At 34.9% G+C, this 16,520-nt stretch overlaps 1 protein-coding gene across 2 annotated transcripts in view; it reads right to left on the bottom strand.

Moving 5' to 3' along the window:
- Nucleotides 1–824: 824 nt before the first annotated feature.
- The window catches only part of LOC145664777 (uncharacterized), a 30,897-nt gene continuing 15,201 nt past the window's right edge, over nucleotides 825–16,520 (bottom strand). For both annotated transcript variants that reach the window (XM_081731732.1, XM_081731733.1), the window contains exons 4-5: nucleotides 7,863–8,211; nucleotides 825–1,387 (exon numbers count right to left, since the gene is read on the bottom strand). In XM_081731732.1, the coding sequence (XP_081587858.1) occupies nucleotides 1,245–1,387; nucleotides 7,863–8,211 (492 nt within the window). In that variant the 3' untranslated portion in view covers nucleotides 825–1,244. The remainder of the gene's footprint in view (nucleotides 1,388–7,862; nucleotides 8,212–16,520) is intronic.

Below are 16,520 nucleotides of genomic sequence, written 5' to 3'. Positions count from 1 at the left end.
TTGCTATGCATGAAAATATTCTGTAAATTTGGTTAACTTCAAAATCAACTTTATCAAAATATATGACATCAAATACAGCAATATTTTCAACATTATCTGTTCAAAAAGGAAATGTATTACTGCTGGTGTGATAAAGGAATTGGTATCATCAAATATTTACTGTTTGAATGCGAATTATATCAAAAAGAGACAACCTAATGAAACAATTGTATATAATTCAGGGATATGCACCTGGACATCTATAAAGCTTACTATTCAATTCTTGATATCAACTGGAATCAATTTAAAAAAAATCTAACATAAAAATAAAAACAAGAAGAAAAGAACCTCACGTGCTCACGATCTAAATCAGGACTACTAAAAAAAAAAAAAAAATATTTTGAGGAGCATAGAAAAAGTTAAAACAATGAAGTTTAAAAAAAAAAACTTAAGGAAATGTTGCTTTATTATACAAGTGAAATATATCTAAACACTCTGAAGAAGTCTAACAACTACATACCAAGTTGGCATCTTACACAACTATAACTAAAGGTCATTAATATGCAACACCCTCGTTGGCGTACGTGCCTTCGGCGTGGAAGATCCGGGTTCGATTCCCGGGGGGAGCTCATGTGGTTCGGATTCCACGTTAATCAGTGGGTCCCGTCTCATATAGCCCCGCTGCTTAAAGGGACGATAAAACTCAAACTCAACTCAACAGTTCAACAAAGGAAGCATTACCATATTTCTTATTGAAAACTAAATGTTTCCTTAAGATGAAGTTACTGTACTTCGGTGTGACTGAAAATGTGATAGCAACGGGTCCAGAAATAAAAGTCTTATAATAATAAATGCAATTCTTAAAAAAACAAAGTATTTTATTTCGAGTTACAGGTACATACGCATCACACCATCAGCTAATTGTGGTTTACACGTTACGTAAACTGAAATATCAGGAACCTTACGACATCGGATCACTTTACTTCAGTTCTAGTTCCAATATTATCCATATCAAACACGCGGAAAAAGTTCTTTATTAATAGTTTCATATAATAATTATACATTGATATTCAACGCCTTCCACTGCAATTCGTACTGACACAACACATTCAATTATTCCAGTATAAAAAAAAAATAAAAAAAGGTTCGTTCCTCTGAATAAATCATTTTTTACCACTGCTTAAGTTCTGTTTATTACAAGTATTTTGTTTCTTTCAAAGTTCGTATGTATGTGGAAGTTGAAATATTTCTTGAAATACATGCCATTACTCATCTCGAACAATATGATCCATCACTGATTCATTTTTTACAGCCTCTGCCAATGTCCTCCACAAAGGAACAACAGGTCCACCGTTTCCTAGGAACAAAGGCTCAAATAAACTCTTCTTGCTCTCATAGAAAGCTCGACCTGTACAAAATATAGCAAGAAGAATTAGAAATACTACGAACGTTAGCAAAAAACAAACAACAATAAATTTAATCTACTAGTTAACAATGTATTTCGGTACATATAGAGTACAAAGAGCACTAGGAAAGTTTTGCAATAGAAGAGAACAGATCATCACATGAGTTTGCAACTTAGTGCGTGTTTAGACATGTCCAAACCTGCACTATAGAAGCTCTAGTCATTGTTTCAGTGCCAGTTGATTTTCAGCTGTGTTAGTGAAATGAGGTGAAGATGTCGTGGTCAAAAACTGAATACTGGGCAATTTTGCGCTACAATTTTGCACGTGGTTTAAGCGCTGATCGGTGTTTAGAAGGAATGGCTCCTGTGTTTGGAAAGGATTGTCCTAATCGTACAACGATATTTAGGTGGTACCCAGTTTCAAAAAGGGAAATTTCAGCCTTGAGGGCGCTCCAAGGTCAGGTCGGCCATCTTCATCTGAGCTTGAACAAAGCATTGCTGCAGTAAGGAAAATGCTTGAGACAGATAGACGCGTTACATACCATCAAATAGAGGTATGCTTGGTCATTAATGCACCAACAGTTCGTATTAGATCCGCGATCACCTTCGAGTTAGAAAGCTTTGTAACCTTTGGGTACCACATGACTTGACCGACGAGCAGATGGCAGGCACACCGTGTTCCATGGTGCCGTGAAATGTTGAAAAAATTTAAAAATAAAAATTTTCTCCTGTGAACAGTATTGTGACAGGTGACGAAACTTGGTTCTATTACTATAACGTCCCGACCAAGGCTCAAAAAAAAGTTTGGGTGTTCGAAGATGAGGAGACCCCCGTGGCCGTTCGAAAGTCCACATCAGTGAAGAAGAGAATGGTGGCGGTATTTTTTAGTGTGCAAGGAACTGTTGAGCGAGTTGTCTTAGAAACACAGAAGACAGTCACAGGAAAGTGGTATACCGAGAAATGTCTGCCTAAAGTTCTTACAGCTCTCAAACAGTTGCGCCCAAACTCAAGGATAAACATATGGTTTCTTCGCCACGATAACGATCCAGCACACCGTTCAAAAGCTTGCTCAGAGTATTTTTGCCAGCACTGGACTAAAACTGTTAGAGCACCCTCCGTACAGTTCAGATCTCGCTCTCTGTGACTTCGCGCTGTTCTCCCATGTGAAGACCAGACAGAAAGGAAGGCGTTTTACAAGCAATAACGCCTTACTAAGGGCTTGAAACGATGAGTGTGCCCAAATCTCTGCGGGAAGATGGTAGAGTTTCTTCGACGACTGGTTTTGAAGAATGGAAAAGTGTGTAATGTTTGGTGGAAAGTACTTTGAAAAAGTGTAAGAAATAAGGCCGTATTGTAAAACTTTCCTAAAGGCCTTTGTATATAAATAATAATTAAAAAAAAAAAAAAAAACCTAGCATAACAAAAACTGTAACTATTATTAACAAATGACATACTTTTTAGCAATTTTTTTTTATTTGCTCGAAAAATTATGTATGAGAATTTATTCGTTCTTCGTTCAGCTCTATACAGGGTGGTTGGAATTTTCCCCAAAAAAGGGGTAAAACCCACAATAAATCCCGAAAAACCCAACTTCAGAACCTGGATTGAAATAACTTTTAATGTTATCATGATTAGTTTCTTTCAATCGCGTTTCTCAGTATACCCCTACTTTCACAACTGGCTTTAAATGTGTATTTATCAAAAGGAGATCTCCAGAACAAAATTCATTGAAAAAAAAAGTGTTTGGGAATTATCCATAACGAATTTAGTTCGCGCTCCATCAAATTCGCTGTAACGGTGTTCAACTGTAATCTGGGACAAAAACCAATGCGACTACGTTCCCTTTGTTTTTGTAGTACATATTAGTAATAAAATGATTTTTCTACATTGTGTCAGTTAATTACACATCGAAAATGCTTTACTTAAAAAATGATTTCTCAACACTACATTTGGATAATTACACACATATAAACGAATAAGAGTTGAATTATAGAAGAGACAAAATCTCCTCTTATGATAACTACAAATGCACTTTTTCTTTACGTAATACCACAATTTGAATCAAAGACACTACAGAAGCTTTACTTAAAAAAATAAAATTACCAAAGATCTACGTCTATTTTCTCAACTACTACACCTGGATAATTACACATATAACAATGAAAAATAATTGCAAATAGGAGAAGATCGGGAAACTCTTGAATTCTTCTTGCGTATCTGGTGGAATATGTGAGGTATAGTACGATTACCGCATGTTACAAAGATCTTTCAATCGTACAAGATATTGTAAGAAAGCAAATTCCAAAATCAATATTTTATATATATATATATATATTTCCGAAGATTCTTGCATTTTTTGAGGAAAATGTTGAATTCCAGTTAGTAGATACTGCTTCAGTACTATTCATCCGAGTATCATGGCTGATACGTTATTCTCTTCAGAATGAAATAAGCTTTTAAATGGTATCATGCGCATAAGTGATTTTAAAATACAGTAGGACGACTAAAATCCGAACGCGGTCCCTAGAAGCTTTTCACATTTTGTCTTAGCGTTAGCGATAAACAAACAATAGGGTTGTCCGTCGGTGTTGTGTGAAGTCAGTGTTTTTACAAAAGCTCATTCATATGTAATTGTTTGTCATACATATTTTTACTTTTATTTTCCCTTACGCCTATACAAGTTAAGTTTTAAGTATGAGTTACAGGAACAGTGTAATTTAGTGTACGAGTAGGCCCTTCAGAAACATTAAATGTAAGTAGGCTTACGTACAGTATTGTAATTACTGTATGTACTGTATAACTACTGTATCGATAAAAGAGCATACCGTACAGTATATTTAAGCCTAAATGGCATTTTCTTGGTCATTTTTGAAAATCCGAACTACTTGTGGTCCCAGTTACTTCGAATTTTCGACTTCCTACTGTACTGTACCGTACTGTACTGTAAACATTCTAGCTTTAAAATTATGTAGACGCATGACAGGGTGATTCGAATTAACAAAAAATTGTTACTTACCAATATATTGTCGTTCCGCGGTGGCTCAGTGGTAGAGCGTTCATCTCTCATGCATGGGATCCTTGGTTCGATCGCAGCTCGCATCAAGTGAGCTTTCTGGTGGATCAACACCGTGTGCGCGGGTTTCCTCGGGGTTCTCCCATTTCCTTCCACTTTCTTCATTCCACCATTTCATTCATTTCTCATCATCACCGTCTCCTTTAGCCTGGCCGGTATAACTGTGGGACGTAAAACTTAAGAGATTTCATTTCATTTTTACCAATATATCCTTCCATGATAAAAGTAAATATTCTCCAGTCGTAAGAGAACAAGTAGTTCCGTCTTCAATGGTACGGCAACAATAATAAAAATGGATGAGAGAAATATGGTATGAGAACACGAATACATACTACCAATTGAATGTAACGCAAAAGACGGGTACTAAAAACAACGAGCAAAGCACAGTGGAAGATAAATTCTGGCTATATGTCTCTGATGTATATTTTGTATCTGGTACGTGACGTAGCATAGATACCGCGCTTCTTCTAAACTCAATTCTCTTTCTTCCACTGTGCTCAGGTGGTTGTTTTTAGTACCCGTCTTTTACGTTACATTCATTCGGTGGTATGTATTCCTATTTCCATACCATATTTCTCTTATCCGTTTTACCCTTGTTACCTTACCACTTAAGACGGAGTTGAGTTGAGTTTAACGTCCCGTTCAGCAGCGAGGCTATATGAGACGTGGACCTATTGATTAACGTAGAATCCGAACCACATGGGCTCCCGCCGGGAATCGACCCCGGGTCTCCCATCCCAAAGGGGCATACGCTAACCGCTTAGCCACGGAGGAGCTCACCTGAAGACGGAATTAGCTTGTTGTTCTGATACGACTGGAGAATATTTTGTTTTCCCACGGGAGGATATATATAGGTAACTAACCAATTTTTCGTTTATTCTAACTTTAATCTTGATTATATGTACATCAAAAAACTGCCTGGTTAATTCTGAACACGGGAGGAATCAACAACACAGAAAACTGTGCACATTATTGCAGTCTCAGTGCTAGAGTATCAGAGAAATTTCTCCCGAGTCTAGCGATCGAATTTTTGTTTCCTCTAATAATGAAGAGGAACCAGGTTGAGATAAATTTAATAAGTCAATTTCAGAGATTATTCACCTCAAATTCTATTTTTATTTTATTTTTTCTAGCCTCTGATCTGATTTTTTGAGTTTAACGTTCCGTTCAGCAGCAAGGCTATATGAGACGTGGATCTACTCATTAACGTGGAATCCGAACTACATGAGCTCACGCCGGGAATCGAACCCGGGTCTCCTACGCCAAAGGCGCGTACTTTCTAGCCTCTTACCATCATATCTGGTTAAGGCGGTAAACATATTTCGTAGTTTGAGAATGTCATATAAAAATTTGTTTTCTGTTGTATAATTTATGTCAACACGCGTATATGTGATTTTGTTTACGCATCAATTATGTGAGGAACAACTGTTACTTTCTATTATATAACGCGCATGGACAAATTCTCTCTCAATACTACAGTTTCCAGCAAACTGAATGTTTAAAAAAAACATTTCGTAAGGCTACAGCAATTAGTACTTTTCCACGTTTACTTTGGTACCACATGAGCTACTTCCTGTAGTACAAAAACTGTTTTTCTTCTTTTCTTTGAAACTGATTGATAGTCGCGATTAGCCAGTACTCCAGCCATCTACCAAAGAACGAATTTCTGACACAATTGTATGCTGTCACGAACAATAGAGCTTTAACTTAATACTCGACCAAGTTCAAGTGGGCAAATAGTGCGTCAATCAAACTAGATTATAATGTGGTACACCCTTCCCTTTCTCATGTAGACGAAAGCTGAAAGGTGTAACTAATTTAGTTATTCTGTCCTGTTCTACTTTTGACAAAACGAAATTCCTTTAAATTCAGGACTGTATCGAGATTGCAAGCTCGGAACTACGATGGTATGACCCTCGGAAGAAGGTGAATAGTCGGATGTAGATTGTAAATCTGATGTATACTGAAAAAATAGGTAAGTTGTCCTAAATACAAATAAAAGAACAACTTATATCTCCAGGTGTAGATACAGCTTCATTACCCATTTATCGCAAGCAATTTATATATACTGTACAGAGCATGCTTAAAATACTCAATGAGACCTGGAAATTGATGCAATTAACGATGCATTACAAATGCATATATTATTTCTAGAGTTGTAAACCATGTTACCCAGCTCTGCAATTATTACCCTTTACTTAGACATTTGAGAAAATTTCATAAATGGACGGTGAAATAACTACTTCCATTAATCGTCGCAGTAGTAACTCAATATACCATTAAATAATAACATGTAGACTTCGTGATAAGCAATATCGTAGCAATAAAAATATCTTAAAAGCATTTATAATAAATATCGTAGAATATACACATGCATCTATATTTGTACTAGTTAAATTCCAGTTCCATTTACTAATCAAAATTGCAGGCTAAATATTATGTATGACCAATTCATATTTTGCTCAAATTCAAGATATTAAAGCAAGAAAATCAGATGGTGAAGCTATCTTCAGGACTCATGTCATGCAATACATATTAATGGGCAACTTGCTTGGTTTAATGACAGCAAAATAAATTTACATCCGATACACTTTTGATACAACAAATGTTACCTTTAGGATTCCAGAAGACAGTTATTTTACAGATACATTATCTTGATAGATTCCTTATACCAAAAATAAACAAAATTAACTCCAATGTAATTTGGCGTTGACGACACAATGTATATCACTCTACATTTTTTCATCTTAGTTATAAAACTTTCAAAGATTATTTAAATCTCCCAGAAAATCAATTTATAGCATTTTACGTGCAGATAAAGAATACCATCGCATATCACGAGAGACTTAATAAACAAAATGGAATATGAACTTCATTGTACATAAACATAAGATAATTAACAAACACGTACAGATTGATATAATGTCGGCAAATAACAAGTAAAATTAAATCAGCCAACATTGAAAAGCTGAAATAAAAATGATAATTAAGAAATTAATTCATGACACATTATTCTGTAAACGGATCGGTAGAAACGATCCGTTACAATAATCATCCAACCAAGAAAACTAGGAAGGAACCATTTCCAGGTTCAAACTCATCTATTCATAAAGGCTAGGTTAATGAGAGAGAGAGAATTATGTCCATGTGTAAACTTTAACATTATGTTTAAAACAGAATATACGAACATCATCATGTTAGTCGAATGCATACATTAAAAGTCTATTCTCAAAACTAAAACTTGATTTTTTTTATCTTCTCTCTGATCGATAATAATGGTAATAGCCAATACCAGACTGGTAACATTTGAGTGTCTTTATGGTACAATCTTCCAATAAGATTAAAATAGATTCCCAAAACGGAGCCGCAGGGACACATCAACAATAATTTAATTTGTCTACTTACCATGCTTTGATATCTTGAAGACAAACACGCTTATGATCCTATGATAGACTGGTTCATATTGTATGTTCCAGGTGGCAGTGAAATACTTCTTCACCTGGGTATTAAATGCTTCGATGACTTCTGCGCCATCCGATGTGGGATGCATGAACATACAGGCACCGTAGTCATCTAGTATTATTCGAGACAGTTTCTTTCGCTCGTCTAGAATGAGCGAATACTCACGTAAGCCTCGAAATAACAACTGTACATCATCACTTTCCTTACATATTTGTACAAAACGTTTCAGATCCTCAACATAATACATATCCTTCAAATGAAAATCTTGAAGGGAAACTTCCTTCTCAGTACCCTGAAATTATAACAGATATTATAGTTTATACCAAATACGATTAAGCAGCTACCTTGGTTGCGTCACGAGAAGTTAATTTTTGAACTGTTTCGGTAATTAGAAACAGCCTTACCATGTATCTCAAATTTTTTGTGATTTACACACATTGTTTCAGTGCTCTCTAACACTTTCTTCAATAATGTCTAAAAAATGTTAAATTCGGGCATTTGTAAGTTGAATCCTTACTGTGAAATTATCCTTAAAAAATAACAGATAACCTCACACCGCTAAAACTATACTATTATTTTCTTTCTTTTTGGAAAAACGTGTGTTGTACAGTTAATAATCTTTATCACTACAGAAGGCTGATGAAACAAATTTATTATCATGAGTCAAGTGCATGCAGGGCTGAATCTCTTGGGTTATGTGTGAGGTGAGGCGAGGCCTGGCGAACGAACAGTAAGCAGGAGAGTGCAATCGGTACAGGTATGTGCAGCTCACGGATTACTGGAAGGACTACATGTGTGGACTTTCCAAAGCGTAGTGGAACTGTCAGCGATAGCTAAAGACAGCAAGGAGCTTGGTTTGGACATGAGTAAAGCCACCGTCTGATATGTGAACACGTGCCTCGCTGGCACAGTGCGTGCTATTCGCTGTGAAGTGATGGACAACATCCCTTCTCCAACACAACGTAGTCAGGCAACACAACATCTCTATCAACATTGACCATATTGTCATTCACCGTACCCTGGGACTGCAGGTGCGACACGAACCCCGTGGACATGCTCTGACAGATCGGCACATTTAGAAAAAGTTCACCAACGCCAAGAAACTGTATGAACGATACCTCGCAGGTGATAAGTAGAAGTGGGTTTCACCCTGGAGGAACGGTGTCTCTACCTGAACAACAACCATAAGGCATAGGCTGTTTTCTAACGAAGCAAGGGCAGTGTGACCATATCACAGTGGGTCTGCCAATACAAGAACTTACCACGCGGTTTCATGGTGGCGGCCGAGTAGTGCAGTCGAGATGCACTTCCTCTTGTGCGGGTGCCATTTAAAGTGAGGATCAATGCGGCCTACTTCAGAGAGCATGTTGTGCCCCTCCTCTATGCGACCCACCCTCGACCAGAGGTGGAAAGCCTCTATCTATATAGATAAGGCTTCCAGCCACACTGTCCCGTCTTCACTGGCTACTACACACAGAAACAGGCCAAATTGGGTATCAAGATGGTGTCACTCTTGGGTGTTTCTGTCAAGTTCCCGGAAGCATCGCTCATGGATTCCTATGACTTTGGATTATTAAAACAGACTCTAGCTCCTTGTTTTCCCGTACCATTAAAGGTCTTGGGAAAGTCTCCAACGCGATTTGACAGGCTGTTCCTCTCCATACTCTCCGCCGAAGCCTCCTCCAGTAAATATTGTGAAGTGCCAGCGTCCAAACCCCTGGGTATTACATCTGTGAAAAGAACGTAGTTGATGTAATTATATATAGTAGCAGAAGTGCCAGTTCTTCGCACGGACTGAACACAGTAGCATAATGTGGGTTGTCTAATTTGAGACGCTTATTAAATGCTTTATACTTTTTTCAACTACATAAAGCGTAACCCTCTCAACTCCTTTTCGAGTCAAAAATCGATAAACGGAAACGGCTTTATATTCGATTGGATCTACTGAAGATCTATCTGTATACAAAATTTAGTGCTCTAGGTAACTCCTTTCTATGTAAAAATCTGGTGACAATCTCTAGGTGACTCCTTTCTATGTAAAAAAAAATCTCGTGACAGTCTCTAGGTGACTCCTTTCTATGTAAAAACCTGATGACAATCTCTAGGTGATTCCTTTCTACGTGAAAATCTGATGACAATCTCTAGATGATTCCTTTCTATGTAAAAATCTGATGACAATCTCTATGTGACTCCTTTCTATGTGAAAATCTGGTGACAACCTCTTGGTGACTCCTTTCTCTATGAAAATCTGGTGACAATCTCTAGGTGACTCCTTTCTATATAAAAATCTAATGACAATTTCTAGGTGACTCCTTTCTATGCGAAAATCTGATGACAATTTCTAGGTGACTCCTTTCTATGCGAAAATCTGATGACAATTTCTAGGTGACTCCTTTTTATGCGAAAATCTGATGACAAACACAGACACATGAAACATGTTATTTAATATATTTAGTTATATCGACAAGTACGTTTATATTACATTTATATCTTCTTTTATTTAAATTTAGTGGTTATCATTTAATTTGTGCAAAGAACTGATACTACGTTTTCTAAGAAACCTGTTTTATTTATCAACAGTTATCTAGATTTTCGCTACTATTTTATTTACAGGAAGGTTGAACATCTAAGACTAATATTCACTGCTTAAAGCTATACGGTAAATGTAATTAAGTACATCAGGCCTACCAGAATACCTCAGAAATTTCTCTTTGTTCATATATCATTTCAATCAGCGTTGTGATCTTCATTGCCATCAAGTCCATCTTTTTCATTGGATACCTGATCAACTCACTCTATAAAATGAACGACGTAAGAACGCGTATCACTTTTAACACTTTCTTAATAATTTTCACAACTTAGAAAAACGTGGTAGTCATTTTCCAACAGATATTTGAATGTACACACTTTAAAGCCTTTGGATGTACACAACTTGTATACGTTTAACACTGTTCTTAACGTTAGTTACGTAAACACCAAGTGTTTTCCAGTCGTTATAAAGGATTTTTTTTATTGGAATAGTTATTAATTCAAATCAAAATACGAAGGATTTAAAGTATGGATATTCAAATATTCACTACAAAATGACAACCGCATCCTTTTAAGTTATGAATATTGTTAAAAAAGTACTGAAAATCACTGTTTTGTTTTGTTTCGTTTTCAGAACATCTTGTTCTTACATTTATTTTAGAGTACATAATATCAAAATAATTATAAACTAATATGATGAGATCAAGTAACCAGTGAAGCAGATTAACGTGATCAAGATCACAACGCTGATCGATATAATAAATTAAAAATAAAAATCTCTGAGGTACAATGGCAAGTCTAATTAATCTAAGATTAATAATAAACATTATTAACTATACAACGCAATTCTTTCCGAAAAGAAGAAAAAAAGTTATATAGTTTGAGTGGAGTTTTTATTTTCTTCTTCAGGATAGTTTCACGGGAAGGAGATGCTTTCACAATTTTCAACGTCAAGAAAGAAACTGTCAGAACACACTGAAACAGTATAAGTGAATCACAAAATTTCGAGACAGAAGATTAAGACTTCTTATTTGAATCACGTACCCTATAGCATTTACCTGCAAATGTTTCGGTAGTTGTTGTTACTATAGTTACTCACAAGCACATCAATTCAGTTCATATGTTTTCTAATGTTACGTTCTCATGACGCACTAAAGGTAAGTGCTTTTAAAACTCATAATTTTTCAATTTTTAAAATATTTTCATTATAAATTATTGCTATAAATTTATGTCAAATAGTTGTTTAAAGAAACACACACACACTATAAGAATTTGTAATTACCCTTACATTTAGTTCGGTTACTAACAAAATTTCTTTAATATTTAGTTGAGTGTTAGTTGAAATAATAGTAGTTTATGGTTGCGATCACGTCAAGATGGCATGTTATACCTACGCAAAGTGAAAGGAGTAGAAATATAATTTAGTTAAACACTATATAGATTTAATTTGCCAAATTGTAGTAAGTCAAGTCGTTGGCTAAGTTTCAGAAAAAGTATTTCTACTGCGTTTCAATCGTTTTCATTTATGACAGTTAAATTAGCTTAGCAAAATCGAACGTGTTTTTTTCTTTCCCAAATCCCATATGTTTAATGTTTAAGTGTACGTTGCCCTGTTTATACATGTAACCACCTCTAACGAGCGAGAGGGAGCAATTTTTGTGTAGGATTACGTGCTGCTTGGACGATATTAGGTGAATAAAGACGTTAAGTTTGTAGGAGTAACGCAAAAATTCAGTGTTATATATATATATATTCAGCCACTTAACTATCCACTGTCTAAAATAAGGGAATAAGTTCTCGGTGATTCTTTGACAGTTATTCTTATTTATTTATTTATTTGTTTATTTTTTAAAGTTATTTGGCTATTTGTTCAAGAAATAATAATAATAATAAAAAAACATAAATATAGTGGCTGGAATTTCTTGTTGGAAGGTAAGTTTTCACACTCTAAACCAATGACCAAATCCATAATGAAAATAGTTTGATTACCGTTTCAACTATATTTCACAATTATTATACAGTTTGGAATACATTACCGAATTTAAACACATCTATTGGATTTACAGGTTTTTTTTTTTTTTTTTTTCAGTTCTTCAATTATTCTCATGAACAGCAAAAGTAGTTCCACAACCTGCCACTTTTCATGGTCAATATCGAGTATCTGTTCAATTTGAAATTCTTTAAATGGTTAACAATATGTTTAAAATAGTGAATGCTATAACGCAATTTGTGTCATTAGTTACATAATTTGATCTGAAATATGTAAATGAAACAAAATGGTATTGGAAATGTCAAAATTTACCATTAACGAATTTTGCAGAAAAGTGCACCTCTAGATAAAATATTTCGTGCCGTTATATTTGAAATACAAATTCATATTCTAGATTATCTGAAAAGCCGTAAGTTAATAGTGAATAGTAATTCTCTACGAGAACCTAGTGAAATTTCCTTCTCGTTCGGCACCTTCTTTTGATAATTACTAAACAGCGTATTATTTCTTTACAGTTCGATTTCTGAGTAGCAGCAATACATTGTCTTCGCAGTGATGGTGAACTATGTTTATTTTATTTATGTAGAAATATTTATTTAAACAACGAAAATAAATAATTGATTTCTTCGTTGTAACGAAGATATATCTGATTTCCATGTGATTGTGGACGCATTGAGTGTTTATTGAATAGCTGAATTACGTATAAATTCAGTATATGATCCTGTATTCGTCGAAATATATATAAAATAATATGTTTAAGAAATGGCTGCTGCAAAGTATACCAGTACTTAGGATTAGTACAGAATATAATATTTGATACACACATACTTCTTGTGTAATTGATTTCTAAATGAATTTTAGGCATTTCTGATATAACAGCAAAGAAAAGTACAGGTGCTATACTATTTTTGAACTATTCAGCATCAGTTCTGAATGTACTAGGAAAGAATTTCATTTGTTAACTGATCTTACTTGTTTTGAATTGTGGTAATTACTGAATTTTGATTTTCTGACATCTGTAAAGAAGTAAAGAAAGCCCAAATGTGACTGCCCAAATAAAATTCTACCTCTGAATCAGTTTTTTAGTCCTTCCAGAAATACTGAATATTTTAGTTGTATATTACGCATTTTTAGTGTGTTTCTCTTTTCCCAATTGCAACAGAGATACTAGGTATGAAGTGAGAGTTACCGTGAATGTAAAAGTTTGGCCACCACTGCAGATTCATTCTTTGGGTCATATACACAAACAATAGAAGGGAGGCCAAACTGGCGTTCCAGTAGATCAAGTTATGACGTCATCAACATGGCTGCCCGTGAAATTTCCAATAGAATTTTTAAACGCGTATAATTTCCCACAGAATAGAGGTAAAACTGTCGCTTTTGTCCCAAAATAAAGTAAATTACCTGCAAATTATACACAATTAGTTGCAGTATCTGTATATGTTGTCATGTTTGATATATATATATATATATATATATTAAAGCAAACTTGAAAAAAATATTTTTTGACACTCGTTTTTAATTTTAGGTCTGAATAACTCCGTCATTATCAAGAGCTTCTTTGGCACTTTTTTTTTGCAACCTAAAACAAAAGTTAATGTTGGCGCGCGACATACACTCTTAACACGTCCTCACTCTTCTGCCTCTGGAAGCCAACTAACATGTCACAACTCGTTTAAACTCGACAAACTCAACACTGACTGCACCAAAGATTTAGGCTACCAGTTTACTAGATACAACATCGATAGATGGCGCTGTGCAACTACATTCACCGTACTTTTCGATCATATCTTGTATATTCTTCGAAATGACACATACTCTGAATCAAGTGTCTGTCAAGTGTACTCTTTTTCACTGTAATTGGTGATATAGACAAGCTAATCTGCACTATAGAATGTAAATATACCTATAAAAGTGTGAAGTGTAAAGAAAGAACATTGTATGATGATTTAATTGCAACTTTCACTGTATTATTCCAACTTATTTGGAAATAGATAATGATGATATTGAACATGTTTTGCTGTTTATTACTAAGTAAAAATCTTTTACTGAAGCACTATTTTAAATTATAATGTACAGAGGGCCAAAGGTTTGAGAGCAACAGTTAATGTAAAATAGAGCATAATTCTTGGAAAATTAATTACCTGTTTAATTGTCCGTCTAATTATTATAACCAAGAATTAGAATTATTTTCAACAACATGAAAAGAGTCAACAATGAGTATTTTACAGAGTATTATTATATTTACATGCATATATTGAAATCTCAAACTTCAGAATTTATAAAAGTAACTGCAGTACTGTGAGGAACAGAACAACAATTAAAATCACATTACTGTACGTAAAGTTTAATGATTTCACGATCAGTACACTCTTTGAATCAGAGCAATTCATTCTGTTTCAGTTGAGAGAACCTTGTCTACGCTTAACTGGATTTTGAATTCTAAAATGTCGTGACTGACAGAAGAAAATCGAGGTTCAGCTAAAAACTTCAATTAATCAATCCCTTGAAGGTGGTGCAGATACAGAGAGAGGGGCATAGATAAGTAGACCGGCATTCTTCAGCACTGTTTTATTATTATCACAGTTTGCTAGCACAATTTTATACTTACTATCTTACAAATTTACACATTATTGTCACATACACATACAAACGTAGAAAATATGATATTGATAATCAGTATTTGATTTCAGTTTTTTAAAATGAAAGAAACTATTACTTATAAAACATTATTAATAAATATACAGAAAATATTATATTTAGAATAATATTTGCGTTCCATTGTTTATGTTAATAACAAATTTAAAATACAGCATAATTAGAAATAATTAAAGCATAATGCCGGTTGCTCTAATTATTAGTTCATTATGCAAATTATATATTGCCAGAAACCTTTGAAATATTGATCGGGGAACTTGTTTATTAAGAACGAAATGCAAATGCAAAATATATTACATGTATACACTTCAATTGAATTTTGAAAATGAAATGAAATCTTTGAGTTTTACGTCCCACAGTTAGGCCGGCTAGAGCAGACGGTGATGACGAGAAATGAATGAAAATAGTGGAATGAAGAAAGTGGGAGGAAACGGGAGAACCACGAGAAAAAAACACCCACACGGTGTTTGATCATCACAAAGTACACTTGGCGCGAGCTGGGATCGAACCAGAGACCCTATGCACCAGAGGTGAACGCTCTACCACTGACCCTCCGTGGCTCCTTTATTGAATTCTGAACTATTGATTCACTCTGAGGGAAAAACAAAGCTGAAATTTGAAGAAAACTGTTGAAATTTTTTGTATTTAATAAAATTCTCGTACAAGCTCCTCGTAGCTCGTGGGTCTATCAATGCTAGTTCTTAGCAACACTTAGATTCCATGAGGCATAATCCCACATTTAAGTGTGACATCCGAACAATGTAAATCCTCACTGGAGATCGAAATCTTCCACACCAAGTCGAGAAGATAACTATTTAAAAACAGAAGAATTCTATATCAATTATTTTTAGTACTTTCTTAGCATTATACAAAGCGTCACTCTAGAAAGATCACTTTGTTTTTCCGTCTTTATAGAATTAACATCTTTTCCTAAAGAATGAGAACAAGTAACTACCGAAGAAGCTAACTTGCTGCATGATCACAACTAGTAAATTAAGGGTGCACTGGTATATTTACATGGATTAAAATGAGTTCAACATGTGTCGCGGGGATCATCGTTTCACGAGGACAAACAACTCAGGTGATCTTCGATAACAGCCAGTCACACCTATTATTTCGAACTATCAGTTGTATAACAGAAACATTAGTGCAGCTGAAGCTATTATATTTGCTACAAACCATCTATAACAGCATGATCTATATATTTTGCTTTCAGAATATTAGAGGTAAGCAGCGTGTGTGTAATGAGACCATGAGATCAGCAGCGTGTATATATACTCTGTGGTACTTCCGCAACAATTTTTATAGAGGTAGTTGGTGACTACTTCAAATTATATGCCGTAGCCAAACTCACTATATAAAAAATGTCGCGTGAGTACCTTAGGATTCTGAAACGTGGATTTTTGGATAGAGCACATATTAGT

Source organism: Thermobia domestica, chromosome 11 (genome assembly GCF_964235325.1).
Source record: "Thermobia domestica chromosome 11, izTheDome1.hap1.1, whole genome shotgun sequence".
Classification (NCBI taxonomy): Eukaryota; Metazoa; Arthropoda; class Insecta; order Zygentoma; family Lepismatidae; genus Thermobia; species Thermobia domestica.
The sequence above is the reverse complement of the archived record's forward strand: the minus strand, read 5'-3'. Positions and strand labels throughout refer to the sequence as shown.